Source organism: Parasteatoda tepidariorum, chromosome 8, assembly GCF_982258835.1.
Source record: "Parasteatoda tepidariorum strain Cologne lab strain chromosome 8, Ptep-v5.0, whole genome shotgun sequence".
NCBI lineage: Eukaryota > Metazoa > Arthropoda > Arachnida > Araneae > Theridiidae > Parasteatoda > Parasteatoda tepidariorum.
In genome coordinates this window covers 84,968,477-84,983,573 of record NC_141762.1, presented here as the reverse complement: position 1 = coordinate 84,983,573, position 15,097 = coordinate 84,968,477, and the positions used below count along the sequence as shown (strand labels likewise).

At 27.4% G+C, this 15,097-nt stretch overlaps 3 protein-coding genes across 3 annotated transcripts in view; 1 reads left to right on the top strand and 2 right to left on the bottom strand.

Moving 5' to 3' along the window:
* Nucleotides 1-774: 774 nt before the first annotated feature.
* On the bottom strand, nt 775-8,345 carry LOC147806484 (corepressor of RBPJ and splicing regulator-like). The gene is made up of 3 exons (XM_087169226.1): nt 8,159-8,345; nt 3,575-3,669; nt 775-1,099 (listed from the first exon to the last, which is right to left on the bottom strand). The coding sequence occupies exons 1-3, from the start codon at nt 8,228-8,230 to the stop codon at nt 976-978; spliced, it is 291 nt and encodes a 96-aa protein (XP_087025352.1). The 5' UTR covers nt 8,231-8,345; the 3' UTR covers nt 775-975.
* A 245-nt stretch (nt 8,346-8,590) lies between these two features.
* Nucleotides 8,591-14,483, top strand: JTBR (jumping translocation breakpoint protein JTBR). The gene is made up of 4 exons (XM_016069955.4): nt 8,591-8,791; nt 9,687-9,849; nt 12,808-12,890; nt 14,147-14,483. Exons 1-4 carry the CDS (start codon nt 8,736-8,738, stop codon nt 14,307-14,309), a joined length of 465 nt encoding a protein of 154 aa, XP_015925441.1. The 5' UTR covers nt 8,591-8,735; the 3' UTR covers nt 14,310-14,483.
* The window catches only part of LOC107453196 (focadhesin), a 43,952-nt gene continuing 43,284 nt past the window's right edge, over nt 14,430-15,097 (bottom strand). Inside the window, exon 34 of the mRNA XM_043043207.3 lies at nt 14,430-14,611. Coding sequence (XP_042899141.2) covers nt 14,462-14,611 — 150 coding nt within the window. The 3' untranslated portion in view covers nt 14,430-14,461. The remainder of the gene's footprint in view (nt 14,612-15,097) is intronic.

Sequence of the window (15,097 nt, the reverse complement as noted above, 5' to 3'; positions counted from 1 at the left end):
TAATGTGCATTATAAAAACAAGTTCACTATAACAACAATTCCATCTTCTGCTGAAAATTTTTATAACAAACTGTATTTAATTGAAAAGAATTTATTGTTAATAATAACACAAGACATAGAAGGAGGTTTAAAATTTTCGAATAATTTTTTATGAGACTCCCCAGTTTTTCTTGTGTTACTGTGACTATGGCAACACAGGCAAATCTAATCGGTAGTTCATTTTATGCCATACATTTTAAAGCATAGCTGGAGCCAGCAATGCAAACACATTAAAAATGTGCATTTTGAGTTTGGAATTAGTAATTTCAAAACAGAAAATGTATATTTCAAACTAAATTTTGAAACTCTTTCCACATTTTATTTTATTCTTATCAAATAATCCCATTCAATTAAATAATTATTGCCTTTTGTAGTTGCTATTTTCATTTTGAATCAACCTCTAAATATTCAACTTTGTTTTAAGGTATTGTACCGCAATAATTTTAACTATGGCAATGCACATATTTTAAACTGCAGCTGAATCTAATCCTTAATCAGTCTTAAAATAATGTTGAGTAAAATCTTCGTTTATATTTACAATACTTATAACTAATGTATTGCAATATCTTTGAAGTTGAGTAAAATTTAAAGACTAATTTAAAAATATTTCTTACAAAAAAAAAATTAAAAATATGACACAGTTTATCAATTATTTAAAATTAGGAAACAGTCATATAAATATATTAAAAGCAAACATAAAATCTTGAGTAGCAGTAAAGATAAATAAGTACATACCTGGCGTTCTATATCACCACAGCATGGAAAAAAGGCAAGATAAAACATGAAAAAAAGAAAGCAAAAATAAGCATAATGAAAATATATGGAATCAAAAATTGAAATCATGTATATAATAATTCAAATAGAAAAAACTTATTGAAATGAGCCAAACAGAATTTATCATACATTTCAATAGTTTTTTCTCCTCTTGAAAAGTTACTATACAGAAATAAAGAAAACCCATAAAAAGAATTTTTTAAACTTGCCTCTTTTAGCTCCTGGTGGTGCTTCATACATAAAGTTCAATTCAAGTTTATCCTTGCTTTCACAACTTACCAAAGCCCTTTAAATACAAGAAGAAAAAATTAGAAATGTGTAAAATTATGAATAATTGAATAAAAATGAAATTAAAATATGGATTATGCGAGACCACCAAATCAAGACTATCAAATTCAAATCATAATCATTTGAAAACTTGATGTAGGATATATGCATTTGATGCAAAAGTTCAGGTAATTTTACAAATTTACAATGTGCTGCATAGAATAATTTTAAGATACTTTTTGTAGCATAGATAAACTTTCTAATTGTTAAAATTTTTAATTTATTAACTCATAAAAAAACACATTATAATATTAGGTTTTTAGGTAAAGACTCTTTTTTATTATTTAGTTTCAGGTAATTATTGAAATTTATTAGGTGTTGCATAGAATAACTTCAAGATACTTTTTATAGTACAGATATACTTCCTAATTGTTAAAATTTTAATTTATTAACACATTATAACATTAAGTTTTACTATTTACGAAATAATAAATATGCAAAACTGTAATTGATGGAATAAAAATGAAATCAAAACACAAGACCACCCTGCCAACCAAATTCAAATTATTATCATTTAAAAAAGTTATGTAGGATATATGTATTTGATAAAAATGTTCAGTTATATTTTACAAATTTAATTTTTAATGTATTAATTCACTAAAAATCGAATTATAAAATTAGGTTTTACTATTTACGTGAAATATTAATGAGCAAAAAAAATTTTTTTTAGTTCCTTAAGAAAGTCATTAAATCCATTTTTCACTTGTTAAATGTGGCATATTACAGCCTGGAAATCAATACTATTATTTAAATTAGATTGCAATAAAATACTATTCAAATTTTTTTTTTTTTTAATATTTGATATTTCTCTCTTGAAAATAGTTTCTTCCATTTCTTTCACTAGAGTTCCAAGAAACCAATTTCTTCCAGGGTAGTTTTTTCCACTTTGGCAAAGACTTACAATTTTTGGTTCATACCAAGGAAATAAGGTGGTCCTTATAAATTTACAGATGCACTTCATGCCTTCAGAATGTAATTTTCTTTTTGGGGAAACAGAGCAAATTGGGAAAGTGATTGACACAACATTGGATGAAGGTTAAGAAAATTTTTAAGTCTAAAATTTTTAAATGAAAAAAAAATTAAATCTAGTTCTTAATCTTAAAAAAATTTTTTTTTCTCTCCACAAAATAGGATCAGGTAAAAATCAGAATAAATCAATATAAACCTCTTAACCTGCTGACTGTTTAGTAAATGGGCAAAATTGGGAGAATGTTTTTCCCTAATACACTGATTCCCTATCTCATAACATGAAAAAACTGGTCTTTTCACGTGCAAAACCGCCAGTGAGTTAAGAAATTAAAATAACTAAAAATCTCACTTTTCTTTTAAAGAATAAAGAGCTTTTCATCATTGATAAATACATATATAAGTCAATTATCTAGTATTAAATTAAAGATTAATATAAATAAACTAAATTAAACGTTGTTTCTTTTTTCACTCATTCAGTTTTTAATGACCTCATAGCTTTAAAAACACACACAAAATAACTTTAACAGTTAACATATAGGTTTGATAGATGTAACCACGCATTAAGAAAGATGAGGAAAAAATACTTTGTCTAGGCTTCTGTTACAAACTTTTTATTTTATTATTATTAATTTTTATTTTGTTCTATCTCTTTCCATTTTAATTTATAACCATCGTTAAACAGAAGAACCAATTTTTGGGTTTATGACTACTAATGTTCAACACTATAGCCTTGTAATTTGGCACCCAATCCAGAAGGCAAGGGAACTCCTGGATCAAGTATCAGGAGAAATGTGCCTTTCTGGAGAACTTTTTGATGGAATTAATCTGCATTTGCGTTACATGTAGGGAAAACCCATGAAAACCTCATACGGTAAGCCTGATGGCAAGGGGACTCTAACCCATGATACGTCTATCTCTGAGGATATTACACCAGCACTGTGGTTAATGTGATCCGGGTGCAGAATTCGTATTGATCAGCCATCGCAGGGATTTAAACCTGGTTCACATCTTTTGAAGGCGAACGCTCTAACCCCTAAGCCATCCTGCTCTTCCTCATTCCATTGAAATATTTTTTGAAAAGACATAAATCTGTAAAAAAATTGAAGACTTCCACTCTTGATTAATCAATCAAAATGCAACGAGAATGGCCTCTTAGTGTAACAAGTGGAGTAATTCGAATTTATTTAAGCAGGACTAACAGCATTAAGAAATTATAAATGAAGAACAATTTTGCAAGATATTATTTTAATGTTAAAAGATAAATTTTTATTGGATGACAAAATTAATTAGCTATATGGAAATGATCTTAAATAAAATTGAATGTATATTTTTTTTATTCATATTTATAAAAAAATACTATGCATTACACTATAAAGGTATGGAATGTGAAATATCCTATAAATTAAAAAATAAATAAAGATCTCTAAACAAATTAAATAATGGATATATCACACAGTTTGCAGACCTGTTGTTATATAAATCTTGTTCCTTTTCATACTGAGCTTTCAATTCGTCTTGCTTCCTCTTTTCATTTTCTGTTTTTTGCTCTGCCATCCATGCCTAAGTAATTATGAAATATTAAACCAAAATGGCATATATTTTCAAAGGATTAAAATTTAAATTGAGCTAATAAAAGTAACACTTTAAAATTAATCAGATATAATAAGTAAATTATTAAAAACTAGTCAAGGAAATAAAATAAAAATAGAGACATAATTAATCATAATAAATGTCTATAAGACATGTTAATTTTGTGTTACTTCCATGAAGCCAATACAGATTATAGATCAGCAGTCATTCCGCTAGACTTTGGAAACTACGGGTCCTAACGATCCAGGGTGTTAAAAGTCCATTTTTATTTAAAGGTATCCATATTTAAAATAATATAAATTTCTCATTTAAATTTTTCAGTGACGACAATCTGTACTTTAATCACCATAATTGTTTTAAATTTCGTGATTACAATACAGATGTTCTGTTTCTTGCATCAGTATTTATCTCTTTTGTATTGATCTTTTTTGTTTATACTTTTTTTCTAGTAATAAAATGTGTTTTTCTTTTCTTTTAAAACTTACATTTGAAATGTTCAAATATTAAATCAGCTGACGCCCATTTATTTTGCAAAAGGTTTCATAAGTTTTTTCGCACCCCCACAAAAATTTATAAAGTATTTGGCATACTATTTATATTTATAAATTTTTTTAAATGACAAAAAGTACCACTAGCTGTTAAATACCTCGGGCAAGTTTCTTTTCTGTCATTGGGAACATGTTATTAGAAGTCAAACAACATAACTATTCAAATCATGCACAATATTTGCATTATCATTACTTTTATAATAATGATTCAATTTATATCATGTACAAAAAATAAAGCTAAAATTATTAACTGATTTTTGAAAAAAACATGCTTCTATTTGTACCCTTAGATCATTATTACTTGATATATTATAATTATTCAGTTTATATTAAAGATAATAACAATGAGTTGTTAATCATTATCAATCTAAATATTGATTTTAATTGTTTTATGATATAATTTAGGCAGATTTTTTAGCTTAGGTAAAACTAAAGTAATAGCCAATAACTGTCTAATCTCAACTGGAGAAATTCTTTCATTTCCAATATTTGAAAAAGCTGAGATGTACAGTGCACAAAATAAAAAATGGACAGACCTTAATAACTTTTGATCTACTGATTGGATGTTCATGTTTTGTTAGTTACAGAAATGCTAAAAAGGATTTTAAATCAAAAGTGTCAGTCCAATTTACTCTGTAATAAATTGGTTTTACAAATAATATCTGCAATAAAAATAGTTTTTAGTTTTCGTGGGTTGTAATCAATCACAGGTTGAGAAATATATCGCCGACATTTCTTGATCAAGTATAAATTCTAATAAAAAGAGAAGTAAGCAAGTTGAAGGGCATGCACTTGCTGACAATACTTAATACTTTTTTATTAATAAACGCTCAATACTAACCCATTAACGCCCAAATTAATTCTACTTAATATATTTCAATGAATCTTTCAAATCCTATTTATTATGACCTAAATAGAGTATAAACCTTAAAATTTGTGCATATTTTGCATTACTTTTTAAATTACAGCCCGTCCTCATTTGAGGACACTGGGCATTCTAGGGAAAAAATGATTTTTCTTGATATAACATGCAAATATTGTAGTTAGTTCTTATTTTAAAAGTCTATTTAATTTTTTTTTGGTACAGAATAAGTATAAATTGTAGTATTACTGAAAACTAAATTAAATATTAGACTTCTGATAACATTATTATTATTATTTTTTAATTTTGGATTTACAAAAAAGGAACAAAATGAAAAGAGCCAATTTCAGTAAATAAATAATACCACGTAATTTCACTTTATGTATATTTATTTAGTAGAGTATTATTAAACTACTTAAGTACATATATTGTTGTTGTTGTTCATTTACGTCGCACTGGAGCTGCGCAATGGGCTATTGGCGACGGTCTGGGAAACATCCCTGAGGATGATCCGAAGACATGCCATCACAATTTTGATCCTCTGCAGAGGGGTTGGCACCTCCGCTTCGGTAGCCCGACGAACTGCACGCGAAGTCGAGCACTTTACGGTAGCACAGTTTAACGAGGACCAACACCGCACACCCTCGGTCCCAACGCAGATGGATCCAAGTGGGTCACCCACCCACACACTGATCGCAGTCAGTGATGCTTGACTTCGGTGATCTGATGGGAACCGTGTCTTAACGATCAGTTCACTGCGGGACTCTACTTAATTATATAAAATAATTAAAAATACGTAAAATATTCAGTACATGAAAGCATATAAAATATGCACTGAAGAATATACCACTTAGTTGTTCAATTTATTATGAAACTTTGGAAAAGAAAACATGCATGATGTTACGTTGCATTTCTGATAAAATGTTCGTGGTTTTGATGTTCAGTTTTTCATCTGACAACGTCTTTGCTTCTCCCTTTTTGCTATTGTATGTCCAATAGGATCGTACTTCAGTAGTAGAGGTTGATTTTATCATTTGATTATCTACTCGATCTAAATGTCCTTTTTTCAAATATGATACGACAATCATACCTTGAACATACTTTATTGAAATCTGCTTCTTACTCTCTTTTTTGTTAAGAGCTTTTTACAAAATGTAAGCATTCACTATCTACATGTCTATCATTCTTGTAAATAAACACCAATTCCCTTTTCGCCCCTTATTGATTCAGTGTGCTTTTCTAGGAAACAGGTATGTTGATCCCTATCCCCCATGAAAGTGTTGTACTCACGTATGATTTTTTATTGCGGTACAGGCACTCTTTCCTTTCGTACTTTCCACCATCTCATTGTTTGCCCCCCACAGAATTTATTTATTCGAAATTCATTGCAATTGTAATTGATTTATGGTCATTCCATCCAAATCCTAGTCATTAACCTCAGGAAATCATTGAAATGTAACTGCCTAAATTTGTTTGAGAACAAATATTCCTGAGCTATTGTAAGAAATCCTATCTTATTGTAAGAAATTTACGGGATATAGTACCTATTGGATTGAATTTTTGGAAAAGAAATATGAAGATCTAAAAAACACGTACAAGGTAAAATAATCTCCTAAAATAAATGAAATAATGTTAAAAAAATGTCTGCAAATTCTGAAATTCACTTACTCAATCAAAATACAAACACGTATGGGTAAATAAATGAATTAAAACAAATTCTGGAAAATTCTTTAAAATTTGCCGGTAACGCCCAGTGTCCTCAATCGAGGACAGTAAAATATAATGTTATATAAAAAGAAAAGAAACTGTAAAAAACAAATTTATTTAGCGTTATATTTTGAAATATACTCTTAAGAGAAAAACTGCAATAAATAAAATAATTTGCCTTTATTTTATTTGATATGACTGCATAAAAAGAAAAGTCTTGTGTGAGGCTAGAAAAATCTCAAAATGGCGGTCCAAATAACAAACCAAATATTGCAGCATATTTATTAAAAATATTGCAGGTGTGTTGATAGTGCTGCCAACTATCTTCCCAGAAAAGAAAAATTATTTTTGAAATAAAAATAAAAATTTTGCATAATGTTTTATTGACTGTCCTCATGAGGACAGTGGGCGTTAATGGGTTAACTCCATAAATGCTTATTTCTGCAAAATTACAAAGAATTAACACAATACAGTTCCACCAGTGTTCATTGGTGTGCAATACTTCCTTGGTAATAATATTTAGTGCTTCTGATTTATGACTAAAATAAAAGAGTTAATGGAGATTTAATGTTGTTAATGTCATTTTTCTATTTCTTCGTAGATAAATAATGAAAACATATGAATAATAATTCACACATTTTCATTAACATGCATTTGAAAGAGGTGTTTGGGTGTGCAGTTTGTGCAATATGTGTGGCATGGCATATAAATGTGTGATATACATACATTTCGACTCTGGGTAGTAGTATTTACTATAAATTTATTTTTATGATTTTAAATACTGATGGAAAAATCAGCAAAAAATTACACACCCACTTTTAGAAGAATTTGATTTTTAATCATCCAGAATTTATAAGCATCAGCATATTTAGAAGTGTATATTTACACTTAGTTTATCCCTACAATAACTTTTCCCTTAAGCTGCAATTGCTTGGTAAATTAAAAAAAAAATTATATTGATAAATCCTTTTTTCAAAATAACAAACATGATACACAATAGTATGCTTTTGACAACATTTTTGTAAAAAAATATTAAGCATTCTTTTAAAATTTATAATTGAATTCTTAGAAAACAGAAAAAAAAAGTCTAATTATTCAGACTTTCCATCTGACCCACTTGAACATTTGGATTAAAGTCTAAATACAGAAAAGAAAAATTTGGAACATTTCCTTTAAGATACTAATAATTATTTTCAGTATAATGTCTTTTTATCAGCGCTAACTCTAGATATTATAAAATCTCAATAAAATTATAGTTCATCAGAATATGATTTTGACGAAATCCAATTCTTTAGGGTAAAAATAAAAATGTAATTATACTTTTTTCTTAAATTATACTCACTCTTTTTATATTTGCCTTCGATCCAGGGTGAAAAGGTTTTTTACACATATAATTATTATAACCTTTACCCATTTTGATATGTAATAAAATTAATTTATTAAAATTTAGTTCACTGACATTTATTCGTCTTGTTTATAAGGCGAAATGTTATTTATTTATTATTTGTTATTTTATCTGGTTAAAGTTGAAGTAGTTAAAAATTTTCCTCAATGAAATAAAATTTCACGGTAGCCTATTCGTTACGATGAGTATTTTCTTATTATTATATTTTCGTACTATAATTAAAATAAATATGACCTATTATTACGTATTAAATTGTAAATATTCAATTTAATGCACTATAATGTCATTTAGGAAAAATATAGATTTAGAGCTTAGCAATGTTTCAACAAGACAAAACTAATTACAAAACTAAAACTGGCAGACGATTTCTATTGTTTGTATTAAGACTGAGTTGTTATGGAGAAGTGACATTCAAATGCTCTAAACTAAATTATTTTTAATTTTAACTTCCGACGAGATTTGATGGTCCTTTATATTTATTTCACAATTTTGAGTATCGAATCTGTATAAAATTATGATTGAATTCTGTACTTTTCGCCGTATGGTTATTTTTATCGTGTGTTTAGCTTTGTAAGTTCAGGATTTGACAACTTTCATTAGTTAATTTGATTTGTTTTTCAATTAATTAAAATTTTTGTAGCATTATTAATTTGGAAGTTTTATTTTCTTTTACTGATAAGAATAATGAATGCAATGATGACTAAATGACTTGGACGAACCAGTTAAAAAATATATTTTAATAAGAAGAAATGATAGGAAATAGAGCAATAATGTTTTTTTCCTTAAAAAAAAAATTCTGCGCAGTACAGTTTTTTTTCTTTTCTGAGCCATCCTTTAACATGTTTGAATGTTTTTTTAAAAAAAATTATGTGAAGGGAAAAGTGATCCTGCACACTGTTATTATCCTTGTATTATGCTATTCGATTTGTTTGCTTGATTAAATAATAATTCTATATTCTAAATATAATTCTTTGATTAATAATTAATTCTATATAAGATTTCTGTGTCTGCGCCAAACAACCTCAATTAGGCAATTTCTAGGCCTTGGGTGCGTGAAGCTAAAAAAAGCATTAAATTGCGATTTAAAATATTAAGTATTTTTTAATATGGAAAGATTTCTGTATCATCTCTCTGCTGCAAAATAATTGCCAAGTTTGGGCGACTTACAGGCAATGGCTGTGTGAAACTATTAAAATAAATAAAAATCACAGAAGGGAACTAACTTGAAGGGTGTAACAAGGAACCATCTCTGGGGAAACCTTTGTATTTTTCTATAAACCTCTAGAGGTCTCTAAAATTTTTTGCAGGTTTAAAGTCTCTTTGGCGATAGATTCTCAGCTTTGTTCAGTGCTTCACTTAAAAATTTTAATGTTAATAAAATGATGCTTTTGTATGATTAATTATTTTAATTGGCTGCAATAATATTGTTTAAATATTAAACTTTATTTTTAACTATGTATTTTAGTTCATCATTGGTTGTGTTAGCTGTTGAAAGTTATTTAACTCCTACAAATGAGAAGTATCCTCAGAATAACAGTCTTAGTGAGAACATATCTGGTGCTCCTTGTTGGCAAATTGAAGATTACTTTATAAAGCAACACTGTGCTCCATGTTCTGATTTTGAAAAGGTAATGGGTTTTATTGAGCTATATTATTATTAAATTGTGAAATTTAAAAATATTTCTTTTCCAAAAATGTTATTATATAAATTTCTCATGCGTTATTTTGTAAACATAACCTATAAATTCTGTTTTTTTTTTTGTTGTTGAGAAGTTGGGAAAAACAATTATAATTTGCAAAAGTCATGAAAATTTCTTGACTTAAAAATCAAAATACATAATAAGCTTATTTATAAGTCAAAAATTAAATTCAGTTTTTAAAAAGAATCTTTGATTATCATTACACCTTTTTAAATTTTCATAATATAATCGTATTTACGATGAGAGTGATTTTTATTATATTTTACTCATTATCGAGTTAGAAGTATTTCCTTTTTAAAAATTGTTAGAAGTTGACAGATAAATTATGTTCTATTTTAAGCATAAGCTATAAATTCTGTTATTCTTTTTTTTTAAAATGATAAGTGGGAGAAAATAATAATAATTTGCAGAAGTTATGAAAAATTCTTAGTTTAAAAACCAAAAGACACAATCAGTGACAAGAGATTATCTTATTTATTAGTCAAAAATTAAATTCAGTTTTTAAAAATTATCTTTGATTATAGCTAAGATATGTAAAAATTTCATAATACAGTGTAACGTCCCATATCCGGACGTCCCTTTTCCGGAAGGGTCGATTTCCCGGACACTTTTTAACAATCAAAATAAACAAACATTTCTTCATCTTTCCCTCTCCTTTAAAAAAAAAAAAAACGAAGTCTTTTGACAGGTTTTTCCCCTTCTCAGCTTCTAGAGATCTATGCATTGAACCCATAAATCAACAGAAGATCTACTAAGACCATGACGCTCCTCCTCTGGAATGCAGGAAACGGGGGGGGGGGGGGTTGTTTTCAAAAGAGCACAACTGAGTCCCCTCCCTCCCCCTTCTTTCTATGCAGCTGGCTAGTAAAAGAGGCATTTCCTGGAACCTTTTTGAATGTTAAACTGGAGGGGGAATCCCCTTTAGTCACACAAGAAAAATAAAGAGAACCCAATTAGCATGCCACGCCTTTATGCTTGATTGATAGCCAATGATGGGAGAGAAAATAAGAATTTGTCACTACCCCGCCCTCAACTTGAATGACAAGTAAGGAGGAAAAGAATTTTTCTTCTCCACCTACCCACCTTATTGAATGACGGGAATTTCCCTTTCTTGCTTGAATCATTCTAGTTCAAAATGGTGGAGAGAGCAATTAATATTTTCATAACTGGGAATTTTTTTCGTTTTCTATATTTATTTTTAGAATAGCAATAATTATTTTTTTTCCTAATATTTTGTTTATGATTGATTAGATATCATTCTTATACTAAAACATTATTGCCCGAAAAATAATGTTTATTTATTTTCTGCTTCTTAGATTCAGATCATTTTAAGCTTTGTTTACCTTGGAAGTCAATTATACGGAAAAATCAAATATACGGACTTCGGAAAGTCCCGCCGATTCCGGATACGCGACTTTCCACTGTATTCAGATTTAAAACAAGGAGAGGGATTTTATTATTTTTTACTCATTATTAAGTTAGAAGTATTATTTTTAATAATATAAACGTTATCTTGAAAGTTAAAATTTCAGAAAAAAGTTGATTTAACAGTTGAATAAGACGAAGAGACTATAACACTATGCATATAGTAATAACTGAACTCTTGATTAAAAGCGACAAGTTCTACGGTATTAACAAAATACAACTGTTTTTAGTTTAACTATTTTACTTTCTGAGAATCTTAAATTATGTTTAAAAGATTTTGCTTAAAATAATCAGTGAGGTTAGCTTAGTACATTATTCAAAAACACTTCAAAAAATATTTTTATAAACTTGTGTGGGACAAAACAAATGTGTTGATTTTTCTTCTTTCTTTTTTTTAAAAATCAATTTTAGATTAAATTTCAGATAAATTTTAATTTATGTAAATCTTTTTTAAGCATTATTTCTTCTAATATATTTCGCGAATTGGCTTTGTAAATAGTTTCTAAATATTTATTATTAATAAATTATTTGATATGAATATTTAAAATTTTTATTTAACCAATGATGTTTTATATGCTGCAACTAATTGATCTTCGTATGCGTTGTACAATTTCTGAAACTTTAAAATTCTATTTTTTATCACTTGATTTTAAACATGCCAACCTCTAGTAGTTAGATCTTACAAAGTTCTTATCAGTTTCTCAGAACTGATTCTGTCCCAAGAAAGTGTAAATCTTTGCATAGCATTTGTTTTAAATATTTCTTATGAGTTTTATTGATTAATCTAAATCATGGTGCGTAGCATTTTTAAAAAGTACTTAAAGGTGCTTATTTTCGATTTTTAAAAGCCCTTAAAGGTGCTTTTTTCATTGGGTGTTTTTAAAAAGTGCTTAATTTTCCCTTTTCGAAAATGAGATTTTTTCTTTACCTTATCGATTTTCATCCTCTATTATGCAATAGCGTGCTTTTCACATTGTTCTATTCAACGTTTTAACAATTCATTCAACCACAATCTATTTTGGTGCACCATTGGTCCATAGCGTATGAAAGCGCCAATTATTTTACAAGTTTGATGAAATACTTGGAAGTCCGCATATGCGTCTACTGAGTTGGTTTGGTAAGATTATTGCATTCTTAAGCGCAACTCTGCTGCATTTTGTAAGATAGTCTTATTTTCCACCCTCTGATATTGAACCAAAAAATCTCTCAAGCATTTTATAATGGCTAATATAATCAAGAAAAAGAGTTCTTTGTCAGAAGCTAGTTATTTTATCATGATCATGTAAAGTCTTTGAAAATTATTTTGCATTTTGTTAATGTATATTGTGCTTAAAAAGTTTTTTGAGTGCTTAAAAGGTACTTATAAGTTGCTTATTTTTTGTTAAAAGATTTGGTTACAAACCGTGTAAATTTTATCGTTAAATTCATTCATCAAAATAATCAATAACTTTCATTTTTTAGGTGAGCAGACATCTACCAGCTTGTGTTTCAACTGGTTACAAAGAAATGGTTTCTTGTAAAGTATCTGGAGATGTTTATAGGAGGTACATGTCCCTTTAAAAAAAAAAAAAAAACTTTCTAGTCTTATATTTTTAATGCTTCTCTTTCAAAATTTAAAATTATGTTAATAAAAAATTATCAATTTGCATACTATTAAGGTTACTGTGGAAACAATATTTTGAAGCTATAAACTAATATTTTTAATAAGTCATTTCTCTGTTGATCTCTTATTGATATTTTTATCACAATCTTTAAAACAGACTTGTCAAAATTAATGCATTGATGATTAACATGAATTTGAACAAGTTATTTTTTTTAACATTTAAATTGTTGTGTATGGGATATTTGAAAAATATTCATTTCGCAGATGACAATGAATTAAATAATGAATTTAGTATTATAGATTAAAAAAAAAAGAAAGTACAAACTTACATTTTGTAATTTTTTTAAGAAAAAAATACAGAGTTTTAAAAATATAATTATATGACATTGAAACTTTAACTCATTACAAACTAGAAAAAATTTGCAAAAAAGCTAGGTAATTTTGAAACTGAAATAACTTTTTTTAAAAATTATTATTTTTATTGTATCCATCACAATAAAATTGTTTCAAATCAAACTAAGTTAAAGAATAATGAGAATTGTGAAAAATTATTATACAGTTACACTGGTAACTACACATATATCTATTTTAGAAGAATAAATAAAAAAATTAGATGGTGAAAACATGCTTATGCTAAGTGGCTATGCGTTATTTATTGCTATAAAAAAGGATTAAAAAGATAGACATTGACGTGCCTGTTGTTGATATTTCTAATATTTACGAAACCTGAGCCTCTCTGGACTTGTGATAAATCAGGCCCATGTGAATGGAGTTCACCCAAACCACTTGTGAGATTTATGTGTTGTATATATATAGTAAAAAAATTCTGATTTAAAAAAACTATGTGTATACTTAAAAAAGTGATCAACAAGACAATATGAATTTACATTCGAAATCAACACATCATAATTAAAAACAAAGTAGAAATGTTGCAATTTATGCTGAAAAATCTTAGATGTTTACAATAGAAATTGCTGTGAGTCAAGCACGTAAAAAAATGATTACTCAATTGTGTAATTTGTTAATCATATTTTTTATTATACCAAAATAAATAAGATTTTAACAAACTATAGTTTTTAGAATATTTATATCAGTTTATTTATATTAATTACCCTTATTCAGTGGCGTATGCACTTACAATGTATATTAAACAGAAAATTGATTTTAGAGCATTTTTGTTTGTTTGTTTCTTTATAGTTGTGACAAAGTACTATGGTTAGAAGAAAGGAATTTTTTCATTTTTGAAAGCTGCATGGTTTGCTTAAGTATAGTTAGTGCTGCTGTAACTTCTTTTCGCCAAAAGCAGCTAGACCAACGTATGATGATGAGAATACAACAGCAAATATCTGCGGGTGTTTGAAGTTATGAGATACCAAACGTATTCGTTGATAGCTTCAACTGCTTGAGTCAATTAAACATGAGTGAGATAAATGTCATATTCATCTGTGATGTATTTTTATATGTATCAAAGCTAAACAAATTTTTGTAAAATACATTTATTTAAATTATTTATTAATAAATATTATTGATCACATTTGTCCATACTTCATTTTTCTGAAATTCTTTTAAACTTCTCATAGAGCAAAGGCTTAATTTAATGTAGTGTTTGTCATTTTCATCCATATGTTGACTCTGTAGCAACATCATAAACCAATCTATTAGCTGAAAAAAGAATTTAAAATGTTATACCATTTTGTTACTAAAGAGTATTTAGAAACAATTACTAAATAAGTTTAATGTGTTTAGAGTTAAAAACCTTTCTAAGCTAGAGCTGTAAATTACATGAATCAAATTTGCACCAATTTCATTGAAAAATTTAAAACATTACAAAATTACCAAAGATTTGATAATGTAATAGATGTTTATAATCATTCATAACGGTTTTATAATTTAAAAAAATTTATAAATCTTTATAGATAATTGATATTTATATTGGCAACTTTTATAAAGATTTATATGTATTTTTCATGTTAATTTTACTTACAAACTTTGAATAGAATTTGTACAAATTTAGCAGGTTTGCAAAATTGTCCAGTTATAATAATAATAATAATCTAAAGTTATTGTTTTATTTTTTATTAAATAGGTATTATAAAGGAAGTTCTTTTAAAAAATATAAACTAAATCACATTTTATATTTTTAAAAAG

Excerpts from the sequence above, each read along its gene's own strand:
- JTBR (XM_016069955.4), top strand. The coding sequence starts at position 8,736 with ATGATTGAATTCTGTACTTTTCGCCGTATGGTTATTTTTATCGTGTGT. Across the intron at positions 8,792-9,686 it reads TTTATCGTGTGTTTAGCTTT|TTCATCATTGGTTGTGTTAG; the intron begins GTAAGTTCAGGA and ends TATGTATTTTAG. Across the intron at positions 9,850-12,807 it reads CATGTTCTGATTTTGAAAAG|GTGAGCAGACATCTACCAGC; the intron begins GTAATGGGTTTT and ends TTCATTTTTTAG.
- LOC147806484 (XM_087169226.1), bottom strand. The coding sequence starts at position 8,230 with ATGGGTAAAGGTTATAATAATTATATGTGTAAAAAACCTTTTCACCCT. Across the intron at positions 3,670-8,158 it reads CGAAGGCAAATATAAAAAGA|GCATGGATGGCAGAGCAAAA; the intron begins GTGAGTATAATT and ends ATAATTACTTAG. Across the intron at positions 1,100-3,574 it reads CAAGATTTATATAACAACAG|GGCTTTGGTAAGTTGTGAAA; the intron begins GTCTGCAAACTG and ends TTGTATTTAAAG.